Genomic DNA, 14,082 nt, shown 5'->3' on the forward strand with positions numbered 1-14,082 from the left:
ATTGTTCACAATTAACTGTTTACATCCTTACTTTGCCTTGTTTTTAATTTGTTGCACTATTGATTCTTATTAACTCAAAGCAAAATAGCTACAAGTTGAATTTTGTGTCAAGGTATGATGCATAAAACACACTGACAAGAAGTCTTCATGTTTGATATATTTGAATATTTTAGGCAGGATAAAATTAAATCTAATATTAAAAAAACAAATTAGACATTTGATCCTGGGGCTTGAGATATACAAGAAACTTACCTATTTGACTTAAATATGTTGCAAGCACAAATAATTTACCATAAGTAAAAATGATAAAGAAATTTAAAGTGTCAGATAAAGCTAAGTATTTGACCATCGCAACTATTCTCCAGGTGCCAGCTTTTCTAGCCACCCATACCAAAATGAATTACATCATTTGATGCTTAGCATTTGATAACATTGTTTCTCTAAATTCTTAATTTGGATCAATCACCTTTGTGCTAATAAATATTTTTTATTATCTTAAATATATAATCAGAGTAAATGTTTTACATTAATGCTATATAGTTTCACTTTTATAGGAGTCCCAAGGCTGTTACTAATACATGTGGTTAGGGCTTAATTTATATATTTTATTGGCAAGTATTTCCAACTCATTGTTGAGTAACAAGAAGTATGGTGGAATGGACAATATAAAATATTTTAATACATATTCAGTACTTGTGGAAAATATTTAGAAATGTATTTTTATATTGTTATAGTTTTCATTATTTTTTCCATTTATTAAATTGTTTCAAAAGGGCATCTCAATGAAAAACTTCTGGAGTTACATGCCAAAGAACAAAATTTGACAACTGAATTGGAAAAAACGAAGGACTTACTGAACAAAAGAGAGGTATGAATTCCTCCTTTGGAAACAGGGAGATTGCCCACAAATCTTTGTCATGTAACAGCTGAATTCTAAAAGGTGCATCTAAGATCGAATGAATTTACACAGGGAAGAATCCAGATGTTCCTCTTTAAAGCTGAGCTTATTAACTATTTCTGTTTGCTGATTTGATAATAGGAGCTAACTTTAGAATGTTCTTCTGGAATAATTTCTAGTTTAGAGGAACACAATAAAAGTAATGGCCTTTAACAATATTAAATTTTCATTGTTACTTTAAAGATATATTAACAAATTATATTTAACAACACAATGATGGAGGAACTCAGCAGGTTAGGCAACATCTGTGGAGGGGAATAAGTAGTCAATGTTTCAGGCTGAGATTCTTCAGCACTGCAAAGAATGAAGCTAGAATAAGAAGGTGGGTGAAGGGGAAAGGACTATATGCTGGAGGGCGATAGGTGGAAACTAAGTGAGGAGAAAGGTGGGTTTGTGGGGGAAGAGATGGGATGAACTGAGAAGCTGGAAGGTGATAGGCAGCAAAGGTAAAGAGCTGTAGAAGGAGGATTCTGATGAAGAGAAGAATGGAGCATAATAGAGGAGGAGGAGCTGCACCAGAGAGAGGTGAGAAGAAGAAAAGAGGTAAGAGAGCAGTCAGAATGGGGAATGGAAAAAGAGAGAAGCGGAGGGAGTAAAATTTACCAGAAGTTAAGAGAAATTGATGTTCATACCGTCAGGTTGGAGGCCACAAAACAGAATGTGGAGTGTCACTCCTTTAACTTGAGTGTGGCCTCATTGTGATAGTAGATGAGGCCGTGGACTGACATGTCAAAGTGGGAATGGGAAATAGAATTCAAATGAATGCCCACGGAAAATTTCACGTCTTGTGGTGGATGGAGCGGAGGTTCTCAACAAAGTGTTCCCATTTTTACGTAGTGTCTCACTGATGTGCCAGGAGCATCTGATATAGTAGATGATCCCAACAGACTCACAGACAAAGAGTCAGCTCACCTGGAAGGGGCCCTGAATGGAGGCAAGGAAGGAGGTGTAGGAGAGGTGTAGCACTTGTCCAGCTTGCAGGGATTAATGCCAAGAGGGAGATCAGTGGGGAGCAATGATTGGTGGTAGGAAGATGAGATGAGTGTGGAAGTCCAGAAATGGAGGAAATGCAGATAAGGGCAGCATTGACAGAGGAAGGTAAATCCTGTTCTTTGAAGAAGGACTTCTCAAATATCAGATATTCTGGAATGGAAAGCCACACCTTGCGAATAGGTGCACCAGAGACAGAAGAACAGCAAAGAAAAGTTAGCATTCTTAAAAGTGATAGGTTTGGAAGAGGTATAGTCGATATCTGTGAGAATCAGTAGGTTTATAAAAGTTATCAGTAGACAGTCTGCCTCCAAAGATGGAGAAAGAGAGATTGAGAAAGGCAAGAGTGTGTCAGAGATGGACCGTAAATATGAGGGTAGGTGGAAGTTGATGAAATTCAGAGCTCAACATGGGTGCATGAAGCAGCACCAATGCAGTTGTCAATGTAGTGCAGGAAGAGTTCGGGAGCATTACCAGGACTGGTTTGGAAAATGGACTGTTCCACATAGTCAATGAAAAAGCAGTGAGTGCCCAAGGCTACACTTTGGGTTTGGAGAAAATAGGAGGAGCTGAATGAGAAATTATTGACGGTGAGGACTAGTGCTGCGAGAGGGAGAAGGCATCTGGGCCTCACCCTCAACAATTTATCTCATTCAGTCTGCTGTCTAGAAGAAGTGGAGAGCTTTAGGCCTTCCTGATGTACAGGGGTTGGACATCTATAGTGACAATGAGGCAATCAGGAGCAGGGAACTTAAAATGATAGAAATGATTGTGAGCATGAAAAGTGTTATGGATTAAGTGGGAAGGGATTGAACCAAGGGGACAAAATGGAGTAGAGGTATGTGGACATGAGTTCATTGGGGCAGGAACTGGTGAAACAGTGGGCCTATTTGGATAGTCAGACTTTTGGATCTTGAATACAAGGTAAAAACAAACTGAGGTTGGCTGCAGTGGATAAGAGACCTCTATATTGAGGTTGGTGATAAGTGCAGGAAATAATGGCATTATACTCCTTAGTGGGGTCCTTTGCAAGGGGTATCTAAAAGGAGAATTTCTGCTTGACTTCTGCAAGATAGAGGACTGTCTGCCAGACTACAACGGTTGCCCTTATCTGTGGGTTCGATGGTGGGGTTGGGATTAGTGTGGAGAGACTAGAGGTCAGTATGTTCAGAGTGTATGAGGTTTGAGTAGGAGAGAGGAATACTGAATTCATAATGGTTGAGGTATTTTTGGCAGTTAGAGATAAAAGATCTAAAGAGGGCAGAAGACCAGAGTAAAGTGTCCAAAAAGCAGAGGAGTGTTGAAGATGGGAGAAGGGGTTGTCACTACAAGATGGGAAATCCTTTCCAAAAGCTCAGAGAGGGAGATAATGGAAGGGGGACAAAGATAAGGCCCTGCTGAGGACAGTTCATTCTATCTCTTATTTAAAATAATTTATTTTTTTATTTAAGTTCATCATCAAACAAACATTTCCACAAGGTGTATTTCAGACATCGTACATATATATCATATAATCATATATACCACAAATCTCCACAAAGTATTTATCTGATGTACACACTTATAGAAAAGAGTGGAAAGAAAAAACAAGCAAAAGGAAAGAACTATGTACAAGTAGGGAGTGATTTCTTTTTTTTTTAAACAACAGATTCATTGATTTGTGAGAATAAAATCAGACCTATGAGGCATTATGGAGTTGAACCATTTTTCCCAGTATGAATCAAATTGTTCCAAATTGAATAAAATTCTCTTACATTTGATTGGATTTAATAGCCCATTGACATTAAAAGAAGTGAATTTTACCTTGTCCTTAGCCATCTGTATTTATCTGTCAATGTATCATTGAAATTAGAATAAAACTTAATCACTCTACTTCCTAAACAAATAAGAACCAAGAAACGCAAATAATAACAAAAATGGCAATGAACATGTAATTCCAAGGCTGAGGTCTCTAGTAGATGACCCTGTGTTGAGCTAAAGGAAATGTCTAGCTGTGGGGGATAACCCCTCCTACTTGTGAGTTGAGGGTCCCCATTGCAGTATTCATAAAAGTCAGTGAACAAATCCATTACAGAGAAAAGATTTCCCAGTTAGCCAAAACTTATGGCTCTTCTGAAGGGGGTGAGGACTGTCTTTAGGAAACTCCCAGTCTCTTCCTGATATATTTCTCTCGGCCTCCTCCCGTCTCCTGCCTTCTCGATTCTCGCACTATTTCCCAAGCGGAGCAGGGTAATTCCTCAGTCAGGCTTTCCTTTGTTTTGGTCATGCTGACGGGCAACCCTCTGGCCTTCATGTCTGTAGTCACCTCTTCCACTGTCTGGTACAACTGCGTCCCATTGTCATAAAACACTCGAAGTTTAGCAGGGTACGGAATTTGAAATCTGATCTTATTTTGCTTTAGTACTCGCTTTACTTCAGTGTATTCTTTGCGTTTCTGCAGGACCGCAGAGGGGTAATCTTAGTCGAATTATTTTAATTTATCATTGAAAAACACTCTCTTCTTACCCCAGGCCCTTCGTAGAATCTCCGCCTTGGTGCTGTACCAAAGGAATTTAATTATAATTGAGCGTGGCTTTCTATCTTGGGTAGGTTTTGGGACTAACATGCGGTGGGCTCTTTTGACTTCCAGCTTCATAGCCGAGGGAAGATCCAGCGTGTCCTGCAGTAACTTTCTGACAAACTCCTTCATAGACGAGCCCTCCGCTCCTTCGGGAACGTTGTAGATTCTGATATTTTTCTGTCGTGATCTTCCCTCCAGGTCATGCAGTTTACCTTCTTGGTGATGTAGTATTTTTATTATCTTACTCAGTATCCGTTCCACGTTTTGAATGTGATCTTTCACCTTCTCAATTCAAGTCTCTGCCACCGCTATTTTTTTGATTAACGCTGGCGAGCTCTGCCTTAATTTCATGGAACTTCTGCTTTATTTCTTTCCGGACCTCCATTATTTCTTTCAGGATTTTGAAGATATTCACCACTTAACCTGAGTGAGGCCCAGCGTCCGCCTCGCTAGCACGCGGTCGGATCAGAGAGCCGCTCGCTGTACTCCTCTCGGCCGCAGACTCGGCAGAGTTGCTTTTTTTATTTCCGTTCTTTTTCCCCATTCTTGCCCCTCTTTTCAGTTCAAATATTTTTCAAAAAATATTATATTTGAAGGGATAACAGGGCTTAATACATGTTTTTCCAGAGGAGTTAGTGACTTAAGCTGCCATTCTCGACGATGACATCACAGGAACCAGTTCATTCTATCTCAAGGAGGGAAAGGTCCCTACAAAAGATTGCTGAGAGGATCATCAACATCTCTTTTCCACTCAGATATTTATTCAGAGCACTGCATATGCTCTCTCATCCATATACCAATCTCTGACACCGCCCCCCACTACAGGCAGGAAATACCATAGCACTAGTACAAGAACAGATCATTCCCCCAGTTGTAAGACTACCACCCAGTCTGATCATGTATGAAGTGCATAGTAGCCTTACTGTGTTTACTTTTTAAAACTTATGTTGCAAATGTACCTTATTTGTTCATTTATTTGTGTAATATTACTGTGTCGTGTGAGTGAGTAAGATGTACTGTGTTGTGCACCTCTGTCCAAAGGAACATTTGGCAGTATACATGTGTATGGTTAAATGGCAATAAACTGAACTTGAACTTGAGGTTGGAAAGGATGATGAAGGCACAGTGGGGATTAGAGCTAGGGTCAAAAGTGGGGTAGAGAGTTGGAGGGGTCAGCAGAGGGTAGGGTTATGGTATCAAGGTAAAATGGGGAAGGAGGAAGATGGAGACTCAGGAATAAAGAGTGGATTGGGGTAGGGGGAGCCTGAGAAATTCAGAATGGTGTGGAGTAGTGGGAGAAGAGGAGCTGAGGGATCCACTGGTCAATGAGGAAGGTCTCAGCCTGGCTGTGGAGGCAGCTGAAGTTGGAACCAGAGCTGGAGATGGCAGGATTCATGCTCCAAAAGTGGCTAGGGCTGTTGCAACTGGAGCTGGAGGCAGTGGGATCATGGTCTGGAGATAGCTAGGGCCATCAGAACCAGAACTAAAGGCAGTGGGGTCTGCACTCTGGAGGTTTCCTGATCAGGGTTGGAGCAAGAGCTAGGAGGTAGCAAGGTCGTGGCCTAAAGGAAGTCGAGGTCTCATTAGGAGGTGGCAAAGGCTCTGGTTTGGAGACAGCTGATCTTACAATACTTATTGAACATAAGGAGAAAAATTTGTGGTTGAAATCATTTATCTGACAGAGGATGAAGTGTCAGAGAGGTCTGTGGGAAGTGGTGGAGAGTGAGCTGTGACAGAGAAAAACACTGGGCCTGCAAGTATCTCCAAATGGCGGTGAGGGTGCCATGCAGAATCTGGTGGGAGAAACAATCAAACACAAGCCCCTGGGATCCTTAAGGAACCTAACTAGGAGGCCTGGAAATAGAGCTGGAAGCCATATGGAACAATATGGCAATGGAGATTTCCCACGGAGGACACGTAGTTGTGGTAGCAGGTCTTGGTGAGTGCACGGACAAAGAGTTATGCCACATCCACACTAGACCAGATAAATCCGTAAACGAAGCTTTTTCTCTTCATTTTGACCCTCTGTCCACATTGAAATGGTGTTTTCCTTCACCGAAAACAGCTTTTCTAAAACGCCCTCCAGTGTGTGTAAATTTGAAAACGCTGCTTGGACAGAGTAATGTTGACAGGGTAACTGGAGATTTCTAGAAACGCTGTCATGATATGCCAGAACAGATGATAGTGGCAGCACGGCATTTCATTGTTTTCTTGAATGCAACCCCCACACAACCCAACAATTTCAGAACAGATGACAACAAGACTAAAGCCAGAAGAGTTAGAAATGTACTCACCAAATACTTTGACCCATAAGTTACTGAATAAATAATACTCACTTTGCCGTTTTCTGTCCTTGCTTGTAGGAAGGTGGTTTACCTATTTATGCAAGTACTTCTCTAACAAAAGATGTGTAACAGCCTACTGTAATATTGTATGGAAATACAAGATAACACTGCTGCAGACATGTTTTATACATTTAACAAGGTGCTTTATTAATGCAAAAGGGTTAGTCAGTTTTTCAATGTTTGTGTGTCTGCTGGGTCATACTGTCCGTGAACTCCCTGTCGGTTACCTCCGTACGCTCCAGTATTTGTGTTTTTCTTTAATTTTAACTCCTCCTATGCAAGAGCCAACAGCTGTCCATTTTCTGAAATTTCCTTTTATGTTTTTCTAGTCTGTAACTGCACACATGCACGCTTTCACAGCCAGATTCAACACCAAATATGTCGCTTGTTTAATGTAGATGTGTACCACGCATGCCCTGTAGGAGGAGATTCGCCCAAATACCTGTTTTAAAGTGGATGGAGGTATTTTCAAAAACGGTTTTTACGTGAAACTGTCATTTTCAAAATTATCTGGTCTAGTGTGGACATAGCCTTAGAATGCAGCAGAGATTGCAAATGGAGCGCAGATAGAAATGGTCTGACTGAACTCCTATCAAAGAAAATATTTTATTTAATCCAGTATGTGAGATTACCACCATTTACATAGTTAATTCTCCCTTAGTTTTAATTATTCTCAGATATTACTTCTCACAATTTCTCCCATTCCCTTAACTTTCTGATAGGCATAATTTTTTTACTCTGTAGTTCCTGATACCTCTGACTTGACTTCCAGAACCACGTTCTTATCCCAATAGATAAGAACCTAGATCAGTTGCTCAATTAGTCCTAGCCCTTTTCCTCTCTTCTGAGTATGGCTGAACTACTGATTCTGCAGTTTGTTCAGGCTCATTTTCACCATCTTCTTATTGTCATTTAGTCCTTCAATTGTAGGACTAATCCCTGCTTCTTGAAAGAAAATGGACAATAGCAGTTCTGGTCTTGACTTTAAGGTACAGCAGAGATCTGCCAAAGCAAGCCCATGAAAGGGATGGTTCTTGGCATACTGAATTATATTCTAGTCATTGTCTTTTTTGATGCACTCTTGAACTTAAGTGCCAGGTTCAGATTGTCCATCATACCTCTGATATTTATTCTCATTCATAAAGACACTAGTCACCTCACTGTCATTGATCAATGACTGAAGCTCCTGCATCATATTTTTAAATCCACCCCCTACTTTTATCTAAACCATCACTAAACACAAGGTGTAATATTTGCCATCTGGATCAACTCTAGCTAAATTACCCCATTTTGATGCATTACAATATATGTAGTTTAGAGATCAGCTCGGTAATTTTAGCAAAATTTTCTCAAGGTGAAGACACTTGCTGCAGAATAGATTCCTAGAGGAACTCATTGTTGTATGAAATTCTGAATTACATACAATTACTAAAATATGAAAATCACTTCTTATTTGACCTATTAATTCTTTGTTTACAGATTTCTCAAAAGTGTGTTGAAGAAGAATTAGAAAGTGCAAAGGAAGTCATCATTCAGATAATGAAAGAAAAGGAAAGCAAAATTGAAGAATTTGAAAAAGCTAAAGCAAACAGTGAATCAGCAATTGATGGACTTAAAAATACAGTAAAACATTTGGAAGAGTCATTCAGAACAGAACAACAAAGGTAACAAAATTGATTATAAAATGCTTTGTATTTATTCTCTATTTATATGTCTAAGATGTAAAATATGCAATAAATGTATTTTGTGACTGGATAGACCTGTATAAACCAACACCAATGTAAATACATTTTCAACTAATTGTCATTGTTTAATATTTGATAGATGCACGTTTCATATTGTCTCTGTCAAAAAAGGTCACCTTAAGTGTGGGGTCAAGTTTGGTTTGAAAATAATTCTTACTGTAAATTCAAGTGCATGTGTCTTTTTTTAAAAAAAAACAGATTTGAGCAGGTCCAAGAAACGTTACAGATTTCTTCTTTAGAATTGGAAAAAAAGATTGCAATACTAGGTAATTATAAAATGTTTTTATTTTTATTTGTTGGCTGGATTAAAAATAATTTTTCTGGTTCATTGGGACATAGCAGGACCAATACAGTTTGGCCCAATTAGACAGGTGCCACAATTAGCTGAAGTTTCATGGAAATTGTTAAAAAGGTGTGTAAAAAAGAAACTATTTAACTGAGTTATGAATTATGTATTTAAATGAAATACAAACCAAATTGGAACAGTATGGATACTATTACAGTACTATAAAACTGGATATTATTCCCAAATAGTATTGGAGGAATTCATACAAATTATGCTGCCATGTTCTTTTAATTGACTGTAAATGAACAAAATCAGTGCATACACCAAATGCAGCTAATGGACTGCCTTCATACAATGTTTTTGACAATTGCATCCTTCAAATCTTCATTTTAGTAACATTCAAGATGATCAATACCTTCAAATTCTTCGTAGTACCAAACTTACTGAAGTAGTGAAACTATTTCATTTTTATTCCTGACGTGTTCTGGTATCTTCAAGCCTCAATACTGGAAACCGCAGTGAGCAAAACAGTTCTGAATGTCTCGCTGCTCATTTCTTACCAACTATCAGTGACAGAAAGCTTTTTCAATTCAAACACATGCAACTGACTTTATTTAAAAAGTGTTCACTCGAAGCACAGTATTGTGTCTAATGTCCATACAAATGCATACAACTGACGCTAGTTAGAAACTGTCTGGCAATAGTCTCCTCTCTCAATTAAACAGTATCCCAAATAAGTAAAGAGAATCCTGGCTATTTTCTTGATTAGTTTTTGTTCGTTAAGAGTTGTTCTAAATAAGTGATTACCCCAATTAACTGATGGCTCAATTAACCAGAATCCACCATATTTGTACCACCTCAAATACTACAAGTCTAGCTATCAGAACAATTGTTTCCTCAAGATACTACAATTGCTCTGTTAACTAGCTGGCATTACAACTAAATTATTCTATATTCTCTGTTTGATGGAATCTAATGGAGATTCTAATTGTTGTAAACTTAGCACATGTACTTCTTTTAGTGCAGTGACATGCAAAAGTTTGGACACCCGGTCAAAATTTCTTTTACTGTGAACAGCTAAGTGAGTGAAAGATGACCTGTTTTCCAAAAGGCTTAAAGTTTAAAAATGACACATCTTTAATATTTTAAGATAATTTATTTACAGTTTCAAAATAACAAAAAAGAAAAAGGGCCTGAAGCAAAATTTGGGCACCCTGCACGGGTCCACACTACACCAGAAATCTGTAACCAAAGCTTTTTCTCTTCGTTTTTACTCTTTGTCCACACTAAAATGGCCATTTTGTCCCCCAAAACCAGAGCTTTTCAGAATCGCTTTCCAAAGTGTGTATTTTTGAAAACGCTGGATTGGCCAGATCAGTGTGGTCGAGGTAACCGGAGACTTCTGAAAACACTGTCAGACAGCAGTGCACTATTTCATTGTTTTCTTGAACGCAACCCAACAATTTCAGAACAGACGGCAACAAAACTGAGCCAGAAGAGTTAGAAATGTACTCAAATACTTCGACCCAAAACTTATTGAATAAATAAGTATACTCACTTTGCTCTGTTTTCTGTCCTTGCTCTTATGAAGGTGGTTTACCTATTTATGCAAGTAGGTCTCTGACAATAGATGTGTAACAGCCTAATGTAACATTGTATGGAAATGCAACACTGATGCAGACATGTTTTATACATATAACAAGGTGCTTTATTAATGCAGAGTTAGTCAGTTTTTCAATGTTCATCGTCAGCCGGGTCAATCTGTCTGTGAACTCCGTCGGTTGCCTCCGTACGTTCCAGTATTTGTGTTTTTTTTTACTTTTAAGTTCTCCTGCGCGAAAGTCATCAGCTGTCTGTCATTTTAAGTTTTTCTAGTCTGTATCTACACAAACACGCACTTTTACAGCAAGATTCGACACCAAATATGCTGCTTGTTTTCAGTAGGTGTGTCCTGCGCAGTCGCAGGAGGAGATTCGCCGAAATCTCAGTTTCAATGTAGATAGAGATATTTTTTTAAAATGCATAGTGTGGATGCCTATCGTTTTTATGTGAAACCTGCGTTTTCAAAATTATCCAGTCTAGTGTGGACATAGCCTTAGTAACACCCCGTTTGGCAAGTATCACAGCTTGTAAACATTTTCTGTAGCCAGCTAAGAGTCTTTCAATTCTTGTTTGGGGGATTTTCGCCCATTCTTCTATTCTTCCTTGCAAAAGGCTTCTAGTTCTGAGAGATTCTTGAGCACTGCTCTTTTGAGGTTTATTCAGTTTTTCGTTGAGGGCCATGACAAAACCTTCAGCTTGCGCCTCTTGAGGTGGTTCATTGTGGATTTTGAGGTGTGTTTTAGGAGCATTATCCTGTTGAAGGAGCCATCCTCTTTTCACCTTCAGCTCCCCCCATAGACAATGTGATGTTTACTTCCAGAATTCGCTGGTATTTAATTGAATTCATTATTCCCTCTACCCATGGAAATATGCCCCATGTCACTGGCTGCAACACAAGCCCAAAGCATGATCGATCCACCCCCATGCTTAGCAATTGGAGAGGTGTTCTTTTCATGAAATTCTACACCCTTTTTTCTCCAAACATACCTTTGCTCATTGCGGCCAAAAAGTTCTACTTTAACTTCATCAGTCCACAGGACTTGTTTCCAAAATGCATCAGGCTTGTTTATATGTTCCTTTGCAAACTTCTGACGCTGAATTTTGTGGTGAGGGCGCAGGAAAGGTTTTCTACTGATGACTTCTCCATGAAGGTCATATTTGTGCAGGTGTTACTGCACAGTAGAATAGTGCACCACCACTCTAGCATCTGCTGAATCTTCCTGAAGGTCTTTTGCAGTCAAATGGGGGGGTTTTGATTTGCCTTTCTAGCAATCCTACGAGCAGTTCTTCCAAACTTTCCTTGGTCTTCCAGACCTCAACTTGACCTCCACCATTCCTGTTAACTGCCATTTCTTAATTACATTACAAACTGAGGAAACGGCTACCTGAAAATGCTTTGCTATCTTCTTATAGCCTTCTCCTGCTTTGTGGGCATAATTTATTTTGATTTTCAGAGTATTAGGAAGGTGATTAGAGGAGCCCATGGCTGCTGATTGTTGGGACAAGGTTTGAGGAGTCAGGGTATTTATAAAGCTTTGAAATTTGCACCACCTGGCCTTTGCTAACGATGACTGAACAAGCCATAGCCCTGACAAGCTAATTAAGGCCTGAGACCTTGGTAAAAGTTATCTGAGAGCTCAAATCTCTTGTGGTGCCCAAACTTTTGCATGGTGCTCCTTTCCTTTTTTCACTCTAAAATTGTACAAAACAAAAATAATACACTAATCTTGCTTAAGATATTGAAAAGAATGTTTCATCTTTAACTTTGACTTTTGGAGATTAACTCATCTTCTACTCACTTAACTATTCACAATAACAGAAATTTTGACCGGGATGCCCAAACTTTTGCATGCCCCTGTAATGTTTAATTGTGGTTAGTAGTCCAACATAAGCTGCATTAGCACCACCTATTGAACATCATTTAAGCACACCAAATATTTTTCTTCCAGAAAGTCTCCTCCACCTTTCACGTGTCCCTACAATCGCACATAGTACTATGAGTACTAGCATCCCTTGATCATTAGCCAACAATCTTCTAGCATTCCATTGTAAAAAAGAAAGAAAAAGTGAAAAAGAATAAAACACATTAACAACCCTGCTCTGAAGTTGGAATATTATTTATCCCTCTGTATAAAACATTAATAACTTGTAGAGTTAATTTTTTATCTCTGGCAGTTTTCTTCTGCATCTTTTTAAATAATTTTAAGTTTTTCCATGCTACTTTTAGTTTGACCTGTACAATTTACCACACCTACCATGAAAGTAACAAATTTTAGTTTACTGTATCAGTAAACAAATCCTTTGTTATAAAATCATACACTTTACACACTGACTGTAATCTGTTAAGAGGCCCATTGACAATGCCTTCTGTACTCCCTGAAGAGCCTCTGCATATGAAATACACACATCTACCTGAATACATTGCACTTCCACAGCATTCTTATACAGTATACAGAACATCCTGCATAAGTAGAGTCATGTCCCCCTCCACAATTGTTACACTTTGGCCCAATGCCTTCTCCACAATTACCATGATCACGTTCTACACCATATTTACCACACTTTTACCCTTACACACAGCTACTATATGACCAAACTTATGGCACTTGAAAACATCTCAGAGGGAGCAGCATATAGAGTAGAACCATATAACTCACATATCCTAACTTAACTCTATCCAGCAACTTTCTTCCATCAAATTTAATCAATACCGATAAGCTATCTGTTATTGCTCCACCACAAAACTTAAATGTTTAGTGTGTAGAACTTTCCTCCAACTAAGTTATTTTTAAAACTTGGCCCATGGATACATCTAGAGGTACTCCTGTGATTACTCCCCAATGCCATTGTTGTACTGTGGTGTTACTTTCTTTTCTCCCACAGCCTTTAACCCTAAAGCTTTCTCACATTATCTTTACAAAACACTAAGAGTGCCCCACCTCTTGGAGGTCTTGTTCCCACATATTTCCTAACACTTCTTTTCACATCATTAGTTGATCTAATTGGATTGATATCAGAAACAAGTCCACACTCAACTGAGCAGTGCCCTAAACACTTCCTTTCTTTTTTTATTTAAATGTTGTCTACTGCCTTCATTACTAGATAAGCTACTGGAATCCTCAATTGGCTGTTTATTTTTTCCATTTCCCAGAAACCTTTCCTTTCCTCCAATCAATTCCTAACACCCAATATGTTCTCCTGTTCGTTACCTGACGTTTCTGTCCTACAACCCTTCAATCTCCCAGACTCATTTGTAGTCATCACATCAAACCAGCAACTGGACTAATTGAAAGAGAGGTGTTTACTGCAGCACATGGTAACTTATCAGTCAGGTGAATATAGTTATAATTAGGATTGTACTTGTGAGCAGCACATAGGATTCATACAGGTGGAATATTAAATCTCAGGTCAGAAATCTACAAAGAACCAGTGAAACAAAACTTGGAAGCAGTACTTTATGAATTTCCTGGCATTATTGTACATCCAGACCACTATGTTAATTAATTACAATACTACTATAGTTTTGCTGCTTTAGAAAGTTTCAGATTTACTGATCACCTGTGTGGAAAAAAGATACAAGGAGGTATACAGGAAGT

At 38.8% G+C, this 14,082-nt stretch overlaps 1 protein-coding gene across 1 annotated transcript in view; it reads left to right on the forward strand.

Annotated features, from left to right (window-relative positions):
- The window catches only part of sycp1 (synaptonemal complex protein 1), a 223,131-nt gene that overhangs the window by 112,577 nt on the left and 96,472 nt on the right, over nucleotides 1–14,082 (forward strand). Inside the window, exons 12-14 of the mRNA XM_059971481.1 lie at nucleotides 774–868; nucleotides 8,333–8,517; nucleotides 8,797–8,864. Coding sequence (XP_059827464.1) covers nucleotides 774–868; nucleotides 8,333–8,517; nucleotides 8,797–8,864 — 348 coding nt within the window. The remainder of the gene's footprint in view (nucleotides 1–773; nucleotides 869–8,332; nucleotides 8,518–8,796; nucleotides 8,865–14,082) is intronic.

Source organism: Hypanus sabinus, chromosome 6 (genome assembly GCF_030144855.1).
Source record: "Hypanus sabinus isolate sHypSab1 chromosome 6, sHypSab1.hap1, whole genome shotgun sequence".
In the NCBI taxonomy this organism is placed as follows: Eukaryota; Metazoa; Chordata; class Chondrichthyes; order Myliobatiformes; family Dasyatidae; genus Hypanus; species Hypanus sabinus.